The sequence below is a fragment of the Nerophis ophidion genome, linkage group LG07 (assembly GCF_033978795.1).
Source record: "Nerophis ophidion isolate RoL-2023_Sa linkage group LG07, RoL_Noph_v1.0, whole genome shotgun sequence".
Classification (NCBI taxonomy): Eukaryota; Metazoa; Chordata; class Actinopteri; order Syngnathiformes; family Syngnathidae; genus Nerophis; species Nerophis ophidion.
In genome coordinates this window covers 56,666,823-56,682,558 of record NC_084617.1, presented here as the reverse complement: position 1 = coordinate 56,682,558, position 15,736 = coordinate 56,666,823, and the positions used below count along the sequence as shown (strand labels likewise).

Here is a 15,736-nt window from a genome sequence, read left to right as displayed (position 1 = left end):
AGAAGAAGTGAAGATGAGGATCAGCCATGAAGGAGATGCTCTGATGAGGACGTCACACTCCAGTGAAGAAGAAGACAAAGAAACAGTCAAAGAGGACGAAGGACAAAAAAGGAAAAGACAAGGAAAAAGACAAAGATGAAATGGAAGAAGAAAATTAAGAGAAGAAAGGGGGCAGTCTTCATTTCCCGCCCCTTCAAAAAAGGGAGGGGGGAGTAGGCTCAGCCGGTCGGAAGCCCGGCTTGCATCTGGCGATGGAGGACTGTGGAGAGGCGGAGCCAATGGGCCGACGGCGGGGCAGCGCACGCTGCGGTCCTTCCCAAGATGGCGGAAAGGAGGCAGAGGATGCGGCGGAGCGGAGAGGCGGGGCGTACCGGGAGCGACGCCGCTGCAATCGAATTCAGGTGCGTGGCTCACACACCGGGAAATTATTAACATTTCTCCTGACAACGTATAAAAGAGGAGAAGTAGAAGAGAACAGGAGGGGTTGGAGAGTCCGCGGCACATGCAGCGCAAGAGCGACAGGGATAAGACGGCGACAACGAAAGCAACCGAAGAGAGAGCAGCAGAGGAGGAGCTGAAAAGACTTGTTTTATTGAAAAATAAACAAGACTCAAACCTGCTCCAGCGAGATGTCCTTCCTTGGTGGTCAGTGGAACCCGCACGACAGCAATAGTCTGTCACACATACATACATACATACATATATTTTTTTTATCTATATATATATATATATATATATATATATATATATAGATATATATATATGCATCTTTTTTTATTATTATTATTTTAAATCTTTCCTTTTTCGCCCATCCATCAATTCATTTTCTACCGCTTGCTACTAGGTCTTCTAGGCAGATAAGGTACGCCAGCATCCAAAATCCGGCCCGCCGATAATACCAAGTAAAATATTTTTAAAAATACTGTACATACAGTATATATTTTTTTATTAATATTATTTTTTTTTAATCTTTAGTTTTTCGCCCATCCATCAATTCATTTTTTACTGCTTGTTACTGGGTCTCCAAGGCAGATAAGGCACGCCAGCATCCAAAATGCAGAGAATAGTTGGTACTTTAACTTTAACTTTTAAAATCCGGCCCACGGGTAATCCCAACTAAAAAAAAAAAAAAAAAAAAGATGTTGTTTTTTTAAATTATAATTTTTTTTTTAATCCGTCCCTTTTCGCCCATCCATCAATCCATTTACTACCGCTTGTTACTGGGTCTCCTAGGCAGATACGGCACGCCAGCGTCCAAAATTTGGCACGCGGGTAGTCCCGACTAAAAAAAAAAAGAAAAAAAAGAAAAGGTATTTATTTCTTTTTTTTAATCTGTCCTTTTTCTGCCATCTATCAATCGATTTTCTACCGCTTGTTATTGGGTCTCCTGGTCGCTCAAGCAAATCATATTGTCTAAAAATGCATTTTACAAACGGTAACGGGACGTCATCACGCTTGCGCCACAAAGGCGGCAAGTGCGCGATCTTTCAGTCAATTAGTGCACGAGGGGGAAAAATGGCAAAATCCTTGGGGAAACATAAATTAGACCCTGAGTGTACAGTTTATAAACATGAGTGAACATTTGACTTTTGTTCAGTTTAAGGAAAAGACAGTTTGGATTGTATATATATGTGTATATATATATATATTTATATATATATATATATATATATATATATACATATATATATATATATATATATATTTGTATATGTATCTATATATATATATATATAGATATAGATATATATATATATATATATATATATATATATATATATATATATATATATATAGAGAGAGAGGGAGAGAGCGGCCCCTGGTCAAATTTTTTAACCCAATACGGCCCCCGGGTCAAAAAGTTTGGGGACCTGTGGTGAAGAATGACAGAGAACCATACCTGTGTTCTACTATCTGCTGCCTAATCATCTTTACGTATTCAAAGCTCTCCACGCAGCAGATGTCGTACACCAGGATGTAGGCGTTGGCGTTGCGGACGCCTCTGCAACGCAAATCCAGCCACTCCTGGAAGACACGGAGACAAGCTTTAAATAAACAGATCGACATGTTTAAATAATGGGTGTGGACTCGAAAGTCATTCTGCATGCTTCTACGGCTGGGCGATATGGCCTTTTATTAATATCGCGATATTTTTAGGCCATGTCATGATACAAGATATATATCTCATTATTTTGCCTTAGTCTTTAATGAACACGATGCATACAATCAGAGCAGTATGATGATTCTATGTGTCTACATTAAAACATTGTTCTTCATACTGCATTAATATATGCTCATTTTAAACGTTCATGCAGAGAGGGAAATCACAAGTAAGTCAATTTACCAAAACTATATTTACTAAACATTAATTAAGCAGTGGCACAAACATTCATGTCATTTCCAAAACAGAGAGTGCAAGATTTTCAGAGACATTTTAAAACAAGCTATTAGTGCACTTTTGTGCATGATGTCACAAAGATGACATATCAAAACAACACTAAATCAAAGTGCACTTTTTAGACAGAACGCCACCACAATAGTTTAAAACAAATAAAGTGCACTTTTGTGCATGATGTCACACAAGACATTTCAAGTGTCAAATAAAAATTGGCTGCACAATAGGAAAAGAAATAGTGAATGTCCTTTGCTATGTGGTAGGTTCCTGCGGATGTTATCTCCTTCTGTTTTTGACAATTTTTTTCACACGGTGTTGATCTGGAAATAGTTGCTTCGGCATTTTGTGGGTGTGGCACCGAACAGTTGAAATGCGGAGTTTCAAGCACTCTTCCATTCTCTAGCGGGTAACTTTTCAAATGATGTTACATTAGCAGCTTTTGCCACATACTTTATCGACTTCTTCCCGCTTGAAGCCAACCCACCGCCAGACGATGGACCCCGTGCTGTTTTTCTCGGGAATTAATTCTCCCTTTATTTGTTACCAGACTTACACCTTCTCTCTCTCGTATTACCACTCGCACTGCACCATCAGCATCACAGCTAACGTTACCATGTCGCTACCTCTCAACTCTGCAGGAGCATGTGACGTTGCACACATGACGTATGTAAGAAGGTGCGCTTGTTTTAAGTCTCTGTGAGAAGGAGAAACAAGAAAGAGTGGGAAAGGCATGCAGTGTAACGCCCGCAGCTAAAAGCAACTGCGTGAGAACGTACTGTATACTCGAATATCACGATATAGTAATTTTCTATATCACACAGAGACAAATCCGCGATATATCGAGTATATCGATATATCGCCCAGCCCTACATGCTTCTATTGCGCATAAAACGTCAAGTAATCCTTTAAGAGACAAAATACTTACAAACATCAAGTAGAGATGGGTACCGAATCTTGTACTTTTTTGGCACCGACCATATCGCACCGGTCCGACTGGGCACCGATTCTCGTAGAATCCAACGGTGCTATGTTAGGTGCCTGGGTTGCGTGTGACATTACACCCCATTTTAATTTTCCTGAGGAAATCCCTGAGAAAGGACTTACCAGGGGTCGGCAACCCAAAATTTTGAAATAGCCATATAGAACCAGAAATACAAAAAATAAATGTGTCTGGAGCCTCCAAAAAATACAAGCCCTGTATGAGTGTTATAATGAAGGCAACACATGACGTAAGTGTCTATATTAGCTATATTAGCCTACTATCAAAATAACTATGTGTGTCACAGGCTTACGAAAATCTTCGTTGACATTAATTTACACATTTTGGAAAACATTAGTAAATCAGAGGCTTCTCAAAGGGTGTGATAACTCCTGGAAATGACTGTCTTAGAATGGACTAAGGTGTAGATGCATGTGTCCAAGTAAAAGGAAATGGCTGGCTGTCTTCTTCTCATGGATTTAATACAATCTTTGCAAGCTGGGTAACGTTTGCTCTGGTCTGGAACAACGTGGCACAAAAACAACTATCAGAAATGCAGCCAATTTTACATACACGTAATGTGTCATGAAACATCCATCCATTTTCTACCGCTTATCTCTTTTGGGTTGCGGGGGAGGCTGGAGCCTATCTCAGCTGCATTCGGACGCAAGGCGGCGTACACCTTGGACAAGTCGCCATCTCATCACATGCAAATAAAAATTAAATACACAGAGGACTTAAGTAAAGGAAATTAAATGAGCTCAAATATACCTACAAACGAGGCAAAATGATGCAATGTGTACATACAACTAGCCTAAATAGCATAATAAATGATAAATGGGTTGTACTTGTAAAGCGCTTTTCTACCTTCAAGGTATTCAAATCGCTCTGACACTACTTCCACATTTACCCATTCACACACACATTCACTCACTGATGGAGGGAGCTGCCATGCAAGGCGCTAACCAGCACCCATCAGGAGCAAGGGTGAAGGGTCTTGCTCAAGGACACAACGGACGTGACGAGGTTGGTGCTAGGTGGGGATTGAACCAGAGACCCTGGGGTTGCGCACCACCACTCTACCACTGCGCCACATGTATTAACTTGCAATCATGCAGTAACCAAATATGCCTGATTAACACTCCACACAAGTCAATAATATCAACAAAGATGACCTTTGTGCATTCACGCACAGCATATAACATTTGGTGGACAAAATGAGACAAAGAAGGAGTGGCATAAAACACCTTTTTCTGTTGCAGCGTCGTAGAAAGTTGTACTTGTAATCAAACTACGGCGAGATCAAGGACCGCTGAAATTAGGACAAAATGGCACTTGCCAAATACTCTCATCAGTGAAGCATGTTTGATATTAAAGTTAAAGTTAAACTACCAATGATTGTCACACACACACTAGGTTTGGCGAAATTATTCTCTGCATTTAACCCATCCCCCTTGATCACCCCCTGGGATGTTAGGGGAGCAGTGGGCAGCAGCTGTGGCCACGCCCGGGAATAATTATTTGGTGACTTAACCCCCAATTCTAACCCTTGATGCTGAGTGCCAAGCAGGGAGTTAATGGGTCCCATTTTTATAGTCTTTGGTATGACTCGGCTGGGGTTTGAACTCACAACCTACCAATCTCAGGACGGACACTCTAACCACTAGGCCACTGAGTTGGTTATAAATCTAACAGGAAGGTTTGTGTCATGTTTGTACTTCTATCCATCCATCCATCCATCCATCTTCTTCCGCTTATCCGAGGTCGGGTCGCGGGGGCAACAGCCTAAGCAGAGAAACCCAGACGTCCCTCTCCCCAGCCACTTCGTCTAGCTCTTCCCGGGGGATCCCGAGGCGTTCCCAGGCCAGCCGGGAGACATAGTCTTCCCAACGTGTCCTGGGTCTTCCCCGTGCCCTAAACACCTCCCTAGGGAGGCGTTCGGGTGGCATCCGGACCAGATGCCCGAACCACCTCATCTGGCTCCTTTCGATGTGAAGGAGCAGCGGCTTTACTTTGAGTTCCTCCCGGATGGCAAAGCTTCTCACCCTATCTCTAAGGGAGAGCCCTGCCACACGGCGGAGGAAACTCCTAGGTACTTGAACTCCTCCACTTGGGGCAGGGTCTCCTCCCCAACCTGGAGATGGCATTCCACCCTTTTCCGGGCGAGAACCATGGACTCGGACTTGGAGGTGCTGATTCTCATTCCGGTCGCTTCACACTCGGCTGCAAACCGATCCAGTGAGAGCTGAAGATCCCGGTCAGATGAAGCCATCAGGACGACATCATCTGCAAAAAGCAGAGACCTAATCCTGCGGTTACCAAACCGGAACCCCTCAACGCCTTGACTGCGCCTAGAAATTCTGTCCATAAAAGTTATGAACAGAATCGGTGACAAAGGACAGCCTTGGCGGAGTCCAACCCTCACTGGAAATGTGTTCGACTTACTGCCGGCAATGCGGACCAAGCTCTGGCACTGATCGTACAGGGAGCGGACCGCCATAAAAAGACAGTCCGATACCCCATACTCTCCGAGCACTCCCCACAGGACTTCCCGAGGGACACGGTTGAATGCCTTCTCCAAGTCCACAAAGCACATGTAGACTGGTTGGGCAAACTCGCATGCACCCTCAAGAACCCTGCCGAGAGTATAGAGCTGGTCCACAGTTCCACGACCAGGACGAAAACCACACTGTTCCTCCTGAATCCGAGGTTCGACTATCCGGCGTAGCCTCCTCTCCAGTACACCTGAATAAACCTTACCGGGAAGGCTGAGGAGTGTGATCCCACGATAGTTGGAACACACCCTCCGGTCCCCCTTCTTAAAGAGAGGAACCACCACCCCGGTCTGCCAATCCAGAGGTACCGCCCCCGATGTCCACGCGATGCTGCAGAGTTGTCAACCAAGACAGCTCCACAGCATCCAGAGCCTTAAGGAACTCCGGGCGGGTCTCGTCCACCCCCGGGGCCTTGCCACCGAGGAGCTTTTTAACTACCTCAGCGACCCCAGCCCCAGAAATAGGAGAGTCCACCACAGATTCCCCAGGCACTCCTTCCTCATAGGAAGACGTGTTGGTGGGATTGAGGAGGTCTTCGAAGTATTCCTTCCACCTATCCACAACATCTGCAGTTGAGGTCAGCAGAACACCATCCGCACCATAAACGGTGTTGATAGTGCGCTGCTTCCCCTTCCTGAGGCGGCGGACGGTGGTCCAGAATCGCTTCGAAGCCGTCCGGAAGTCGTTTTCCATGGCTTCTCCGAACTCCTCCCATGTCCGAGTTTTTGCCTCCGCGACCGCTGAAGCCGCACACTGCTTGGCCTGTCGGTACCTGTTCACTGCCTCCGGAGTCCTATGAGCCAAAAGGACCCGATAGGACTCCTTCTTCAGCTTGACGGCATCCCTCACCGCTGGTGTCCACCAAGGGGTTTTAGGATTGCCGCCCCGACAGGCACCAACTACCTTGCGGCCACAGCTTCGATCAGCCGCCTCGACAATAGAGGTGCAGAACATGGTCCACTCGGACTCAATGTCCGGCACCTCCCTCGTGACATGTTCGAAATTCTTCCGGAGGTGGGAATTGAAACTTTCTCTGACAGGAGGTTCTGCCAGACGTTCCCAGCAGACCCTCACAATGCGTTTGTGCCTCCCAGGTCTGTCCGGCATCCTCCCCCACCATCGCTTTTCATCGCAAAATTACACAGTATTTTGGACATCTGTGTTGATGAATCTTTTGCAATTTGTTCAATTAATAATGGAGACTATAAAGAAGAATGCTGTTGATGGAAAGCGGTGGTTCGCAGCTGCCTTTAGCAACCGAAACACAGCCGGTGTTTCTTTGTTTGTTGTGAAGCTTTAGCGAACATGTTTCTCTACCACATGTCAACCAGCAAGTTTTTGGATGAGAAAATTGTGATATTAAGTCGGCTCTTACCGGAGACTTGTGCGGAGTTAGCGTCCTCCTGCAGCAGCTGTCAAAAAGTCAGCTGTGATCTTGGCTCTCAGAGACACTGGCGGTCACCGCAGCCCTCTGACTTTCAGGTATGACTTCATAATCTCACTTAAACACTATTAACACGAAGCAGATAAGGTATTTTCCAGAATTATCCTAGTAAATGTGTCTAATAACATCTGAATCGCTTCCACTGCTCTCGCCTTTTTTTTCTTTTTTTCTAATGCTTCACTCTAAATTTCCTCATCCACGAATCTTTCATTCTTGTTCAAAGGGATATCGTCGCTTTCTCGGTCCGAATCGCTCTTGCTGCTGTTGGCTATGATTATAAACAATGTGAGGATGTGAGGAGCCCTATAACCCGTGACGTCACACGCACATCGTCTGCTGCTTCCGGTACAGGCAAGGCTTTTTTATTAGCGACCAAAAGTTGTGAACTTTATCGTCGATGTTCTCTACTAAATCCTTTCAGCAAAAATATGGCAATATCGCGAAATGATCAAGTATGACACATAGAATGGACCTGCTATCCCCGTTTAAATAAGAAAATCTCATTTCAGTAGGCCTTTAAGTGAAACATAACAAGAAATGCAAAATAGCATTATTTCTAACAATTATGTCTATTTATTTTAGTATTTGAGCACATTCCCTTATAATAACAATAACCAAGATCATTTTGGTCACATTAACCGTGATATGAAATTATGATATCGATACATCCCACTGTATTGTTACACACATCATTACAATATGTCTTCTACCTCTGGAAGAGAAGACATGTGGACACATTTTAGCTTTGCAAGGTAAACAACAAGACACTTTGTAAACCCTGTGGCTTCATTTTCTCCGGTAAAAATATAACCAAGTTGAAGCACCATCTGCAGGCTAATTATCAACAGAAAGTAGTCTTTAACTAATATTACCAAATGATTCATACTGTAATGAATTACTGTTACTATTAAAGACAGTAGAGAAGGAGCAAGACTGTGTACTCTACCCCTACTTTTGTTGTACGCATAAGTGAGCTTGTCCGGCACTCTAGAAATTAAAACTAGTTTGTTTCTTCATGTGACTATTTTAGTCATGTATTATTCAACATTTGAAAAAAGAGCTACATTTCATTTAATATAACACACAATAAGGTTTAGTGTGAATTGTACTTATTGAAATATTCATGGAGTGCTGGTCTTCTTGTGGATTTAGTTTTTGAGATGCTCTGGAATAATAATTAATAAAAGACAACTTGAAAGATAGGTTGATTGGCAACACTAAATTGGCCCTAGTGTGTGAATGTGAGTGTGAATGTTGTCTGTCTATCTGTGTTGGCCCTGCGATGAGGTGGCGACTTGTCCAGGGTGTACCCCGCTTTCCGCCCGATTGTAGCTGAGATAGGCGCCAGCGCCCCCGACGACCCCAAAAAGGGAATAAGCGGTAGGAAATGGATGGAACTTGAAAGATGCACTTGATTAAAGTACAGTGTTTTATTTTCCTACATTCAAACACTGTTCAAACTGTGTGCAACTTTATAGTGGGCAAAAATATTAAATATATTTGTTAAATAAAATATCTGTCTTGTTTTTAACGAATACTTAGGCCTACTACGCTACCGTATTTTAATGTGGGTCATTATGGTGGTACTTGGAGAAAAAAAAAAAAAAATTTCTGAGGAAGCACTAAGTAAAAAAAAAAAGTTTGAAAGCCTCTATTTAGATTCACTTGTTGCATTTTGCTGGTGCTGATTCATTGTGTCTTTTGCCTCAACAAGTGTTTGTCTTCTAGGCACTTCCATTTTGTTTTGCCTGTACTTTACCTTCCTTGCTCTGTATCCTGGGGTCCTCACCAACTACACCACGAAAAGAACGTATCATTGGCAACAATTTGGAGCTACTTATTAGCGGCTGCATCTCTCCACGTTGTTGGTGTGTGGGTGAGAGCCAGGGAATGCTGATAGAAACATGGCGACCCCACCCACCCCAATGTATGCGTTCATTTCTTTAACGCACCACCATCTCCCACTAAGCCCCCAAAAGCACGCAGTGAGTTCCATTACTTCCGACAGAAGCCGGGGATGCAAACAAAGAGATTTCAAGGACTGTGGTGTCAAGGTTTGCTCGGAGGGGGGAAATGAGGAAAGAAAGTGCGGATGGGAACGATAACCTCCAGTGTGCTGGTCAACTAAATGACGGTTTGGGAGAGCTGCAAACCGTCAAGGACTCGTAAAGGCTGCCAACATCTTTTATTTGACATTTTAACACTCGTCCGCACGAAGCAAAACATCAAATATTTAAAATTTCAAGACTTATTTGCATTAAATATTTAACTGCTAAAAGGAATCCTGTGGCCCATGAAAAAAAATCCCATTGCCCGCTCCTCCCTCATCCTAGACAGCTGTTATCTGCAAGAAAGCTGAGCTGCTATACTGCAAAAAAACAAACATATCCATCCATCCATCCATTTTCTACCGCTTATTCCCTTTCGGGGTCGCGGGGGGCGCTGGCGCCTATCTCAGCTACAATCGGGCGGAAGGCAGGGTACACCCTGGACAAGTCGCCTCCTCATCGCAAAACAAACATATTTCACAGGAAATTAAATAAAATTTTATGAAAAAAAAAGATTAGTTTGACAACCAAATTGTTGTGGAGGCCATGTACATTTTACTGTTAGTCCTATCTTGTACATTCCTGAGAACCAGGACCCTAAACAGTGGATATTTGATTTTTGGTTTCATATTAGAGTTAATTATGGAGGCGTAAAAGCATTGTGGACTCTTTAAAAATATCTGTGCATTTTTAAAGTAAACTGGCAGCTCATCCGCCACACTTTGACGATAAAATATACATAGTTTTTAACAACAAAACTGAAAAATGGAACCAGTGCTATTTTTACGGTAAAATTCTGGCAACTGAGCCCCCAGTTATCCATCCATCCATCCATTTTCTACCGCTTATTCCCTTTCGGGGTCACGGGGGCGCTGGCGCCTATCTCAGCTACAATCGGGCAGAAGGCGGGGTACACCCTGGAAAGGTCGCCACCTCATCGCAGGGCCAACACAGATAGACAGACAACATTCACACTCACATTCACACACTAGGGCCAATTTGGTGTTGCCAATCAACCTATCCCCAGGTGCATGTCTTTGGAAGTGGTAGGAAGCCGGAGTACCCGGAGGGAACCCACGCATTCACGGGGAGAACATGCAAACTCCACACAGAAAGATCCCGAGCCTGGATTTTAACCCAGGACTGCAGGACCTTCGTATTGTGAGGCAGACGCACTAACCCCTCTGCCACCGTGAAGCCCCCCCCCAGTTATTATTGTAAAATTTACAGTCCCTTTTTTTTAAAGTCGCATTAATGTTAATTAAAAATCAGTACAGTTGCAGTAAAATTTTGACGAGCTGCCACTTTTTTTTACCGCATAATCTACAGTTGTTTTTAAAGTGTAGGTACAACAGGAGGGCTGTGCTGTTTTTAAACACTTCCTGCAAAAAAGGTAGTTCAAGATCATCTCTATGACAGGGCTTTAGTTTTTAGTGTAAAAACCTGCAGTTGCTCCTACAGCGGATTACTGAATACTGGAAAAACGGCAACGCTTTTATTTTTTAGATAAAATGTTGGCGTTTGAGATGCCGTTTTTTTACAGTGAAATGAACATTTGATTTTTTTACAGTGCATTACTGTAAATTAAAAACGGTACCACCTTTAATTGTACTGGTTACAGAGCTGCCAAGTTTTGTTTTAAACAGTAAATTAAAAAAAAGTAGTTTTTACACTGTGTCATGACGAGGAGGTTTTCGCAGCTTACTGCGAGGATTGTTTTCCCAACAAGCAAACCGAATACTCCGGACATGGTGTGCAGGTAAAAACATGATTTAATATTGAATCTCAAAAAAGGAACAAACAAAAAGGCACACGAGGCGAAAACACAACTTAGACAGAACTATGGACAATAAACAAAACTTACTAGACAGGAAAGCGAGCAGCATGAACTATGGTGTGAAAAAACTAGCAACGTCACCAGACCGACTGACAGACAAAGACAGGCTTAAATACTGGTCTTTTGATTAGAGACAGGTGTGTCCCAAACGCAAGAGGCAGGTGAAAATCTTAAGTCGTCATGGAAACTAAACAAGGGAGCGTAAGCTGGAAGAAAAAGAGTCCAAAACTACAGAAAATAACAAAAACATAATCCAGACCACAGATCATGACACACTGCATTACTGTAAATTTTAAAATAGTACCACTTTTACTTTTATAATACAATTCTGGATACTGAACTGCCAGTTTTGTACTGTTAAATCTATGGTCGTTTTCACAGCGAATTACAGTAAATTGAAAAATAAATAAATGGGTTGTACTTGTATAGCGCTTTTCTACCTTCAAGGTACTCAAAAATGGTGCATCTGCTATTTTAACTGTAAATTTCTGGTGACTCACTGCCAGTTTTTTACCTGAAAAAATATACAGTCATTTTTTCTTCTTTTTTTTTTTTTATACAGTACATTACTGTAAATTAAAAAAAACGTTAAAACTATCACTCTGGCGAATGAGCTGCTAGCTTTTTACTATAAAGTTAACAGTCAAATTTACAGTGCATTACTGTAAATTGAAAAACAGTACCTCTGTTATTTTTAGGGTAAAATTCTGGGTACTAATCAGCCAGTGTTAGGCTTAAAATGTACAGGGTTTTTTTTACATTACAGGAAATGAAAATTTCATTCCTACAGTGAAATTGTGGCGACTGAGCTGCCAGTTTGTTTGTTTGTTTACCGTAAAAGCTAAAAAAATTGGTATTTACATTATAATACCGTGAATTAAAAAACTGAAAAATTTTTAGAGTGAAACTCAGGCCACTGAACTGCCAAGTTTTTTGTTTTTTTACCGTAAAATTGACAGGTTTTTTTTTTCTTACAGTGCATTACTGTAAATTGAAAAATGTTACCACTGTTATTTTTACGGTTAAATTCTGGTGACTGAGCTGAATGTTTGTTTGTTTGTTTTTTTACCATAAAATTGACCTTAGTTGTTTATTGGGTTTTTTTACAGTGCATTACTGTAGACAGAAAGATGGTACCACTTTTATTCTTATTGTAAAACTCTGGTGAATATAGCTGCCAGTTTCTTTAGTTTCTTAAGAACTTTAGTCCGTTTTTTGGTTGTTGTTTTTTTACAGTCCATTAGTCTGTTTTTTGGGTTTTTTTTTTTACGGTGCGCTACTGTAAATTGAACAAAGGTACCACTGTTATTTAAAATACATTTTGAGCTGTCAGGTTGTTTTTTTTTACCTAAAATCTACAGTTGTTTTTACAGCGCTGCTGTTTTTAAGGACCTACTGCAACAAAAATTAGTCAAAGATCATCTATAGCAGGGGTAGGGAACCTATGGCTCTAGAGCCAAATGTGGCTCTTTTGATGACTGCAGCCACTCTCAGATTAAAATGTTAGCAGACATTGCTTAACATGAGAAATAATAACAAATTCCGCGGGTAATCACAGTGTTAAAAACAACGTTCTAAATATAAAACATTCTCATGCATTTTAATCCATCCATCCGTTTTCTACCGCACCTGTTCAAGAAGTCGCATTAATGGTAAGAAGTATTTAGTTTATCATTGGTTAGCTTTAGAATGACAATGTTATTGAAAAGAATACTATTATACTATAAATGTGAATGTTGTCTTTCTATCTGTGTCGGCCCTGCGATGTCCAGGGTGTACCCCGCCTTCCGCCCGATTGTACCTGAGATAGACACCGGCGCCTCCCGCAACCCCAAAGGGAATAAGAGGTAGAAAATGGATGGATGGATGGATGTTGGTCTTACTTAAAAATGCTCGCATTTAGTTGTATTCAGTGTTAAAAAACATAATGTGGCTCTCACGGAAATACATTTTGAAATATTTGGCGTTCATGGCTCTCTTGGTTAAAAATGTTCCCGACCCCTGATCTATTGGACAGTGTTTTTAGAAATCTGCCGGAAACATTTTAATCCCTCACAAGTTATTTTTCAACTGAATAGCTCTGCTCCATTCCATCAAATCTACATTTGAATGAATTATTCCGAGATCTGTGCTGCACATCTGCACACCTGCTGTGGATTTAGTGTAGGCACTGGAATCAAACGAAAATCCCATTGTGCTAATCCGTGAAGGACAAAAACTATTCAAAATGATGACATTGTAACGTGACAAGGATAAAGTCATATTACGAATACATGCAAATGCATGACACAGTAATAGACCTGTGTTACACATTTTTTTATCCATCTTTCGATTTTATGCTTGTGCTTATCATTTGAGCTGTAAGCCCCCTCCCTTTCCCCCCTTTTTTGATTACACTAATTAACCACAAGGCTCCCAATGGGGGTATTCGCATGGCCGCATCCAGAAGGCCCGAGTAACCCGAGAGCTGTAATAAGGGAAATCAAATTGTGATGCGGAGAATGCGGCGTCAATAAGATGCGCCTATCATTTACGTGCACGGCGGAGGAGCGCGAGGGTGCGATGATTGGTGTAACTTCCAAAGATGGCAACGCAAACACATTTGAGTGAGGGTGGCTGGCAGGGAGGGTGAGGCTCGGCACACATCTGCAGCGATAATGAGGCTGCTCAAACATGGAGGCAAACATGCACTGCTGACATGCTGCTATCCGGAGGTGGAAGGCAAGGAAGCACTATATATGTTTTTATCAGTCAAGAAAATGATTTCTATTGTATTCCCCCCCCCCACTAAGAGTGGCTACAATGTAATGCATGCATGGCTAAATACAGCATGATAGGACACAAGTCATTTAATAACATCATGTCAACACAACTCCCCCTCATCTGACAGTCATCAGGTGCACGGCGACTTCAATTGCGGCTGAGCTAAAAATAGCCTCTTGTGTTCTCATCACGGTCCCAGTCCTGATTTCAAATGTGGAGGAGGGGCGAGAGACGCAACCAGGACCGTTTCTCAGGTTCGAGATACGAGTGGGAGAAGAAGAAGAAGAGAAGAAGAAGGCCCTGCAGTGCTGATGAATAATAATAAAAAATGCATGTGTGGGAATGTTTATTTGTGCCCGAGTGTTCTTGTGGGTGTGAAGTGTGGTTGGAGACAAATCTTAAGGGGGGAAAAAAATAAAAATAAAAAGATCATCTCCTCCTTGTCTCCTCAAGAGCCAAACTCCACACGTCTCCCTGACAACGGCGGGCCGCCGTCCGTCTTTGTAAGCTCTGACAAAGCGGTCCAAGTCTGCTGATTTATAAGGAGGTACCTTGACCATCATTAATCATGGTGACGGGGTAAGCTGGTGGGTGATGGGCAATTAGAAACGTGTCAACCATAGGTCACACAATCTGATTTAAAAATAAAATCTATTCGTTCCCTTGAGGATAACACTTCCATTACTTAAAGATGGCCTGCACAGACGTTCACCGTGTTTCACGTCACCATGGACCATTGCTTGTTGGTTCTACGCTCACACAGAGCAGTCTGAACCTGTAACTACTTGGTATCGGGTTGATACCTGAATTTGTGGCATCATGCAAAACTAATGTAAAGTATCGAACAACAGAAAAATAAGTGATTATTACATTTTAACAGAAGTGTAGATAGAACATGTTGAAACAGAAAATAAGCAGATATTAACAGTAAATGAACAAGTAGATTAATAATTCATTTTCTACCACTTGTCCTGAATAACTCTGACAAAATAATAGAAAGGAAAATGACACAATATGTAACCGCATGTTACATATTGCTTTTCCTAGCCAGAGGCAATCTATAATCAACACACCTGGGACTAATGAAAGGCGACTGGATAAAGAGCCTCGCCGCTGACTTCTCCTCGTCGAAACGTAGCCCTATGTACAGTAAGCTGCGCGTCACTGACTTCCCTCCTGCTCTCTCGTTATAAAACTAAAAAAAAAGAACAATAGTGTCACAGTGGCTTACACTTGCATCGCATCTCATACGCTTGACAACACACTGTGTCCAATATTTTCACAAAGATAAAATAAGTCATATTTTTGGTTTGTTTATTAGTTAAAACAAATTTACATTATTGCAATCAGTTGATAAAACATTGTCCTTTACAATTATGAAAGCTTTTTACAAAAATCTACTACTCTGCTTGCATGTCCGCAGACTGGGGTAGACCCTGCTGAAATCCTACGTATTGAATGAATAGAGAATCCTTTTAAATCAGGAAAAATCATTTTTGAATCGAGAATCGTGTTGAATTGAAAAACAAAAATCGATTTTAAGTCGAATCGTGACCCCAAAAATCGATATTGAATCAAATCGTGGGACACCCAATGATTCGCAGCCTTAATACACACCCTATGTAATCATCAAGTGCTCAATAAAATCCTTTGAGCTTTACTCTCTATGGTTGCCGTCTCCTTCCTCCCTGTTGATACATAACACTGCTTATGTC

At 42.1% G+C, this 15,736-nt stretch overlaps 1 protein-coding gene across 1 annotated transcript in view; it reads right to left on the bottom strand.

Annotated features, from left to right (window-relative positions):
* The window catches only part of rasl10a (RAS-like, family 10, member A), an 83,486-nt gene that overhangs the window by 21,180 nt on the left and 46,570 nt on the right, over positions 1 to 15,736 (bottom strand). Inside the window, exon 3 of the mRNA XM_061906597.1 lies at positions 1,901 to 2,025. Coding sequence (XP_061762581.1) covers positions 1,901 to 2,025 — 125 coding nt within the window. The remainder of the gene's footprint in view (positions 1 to 1,900; positions 2,026 to 15,736) is intronic.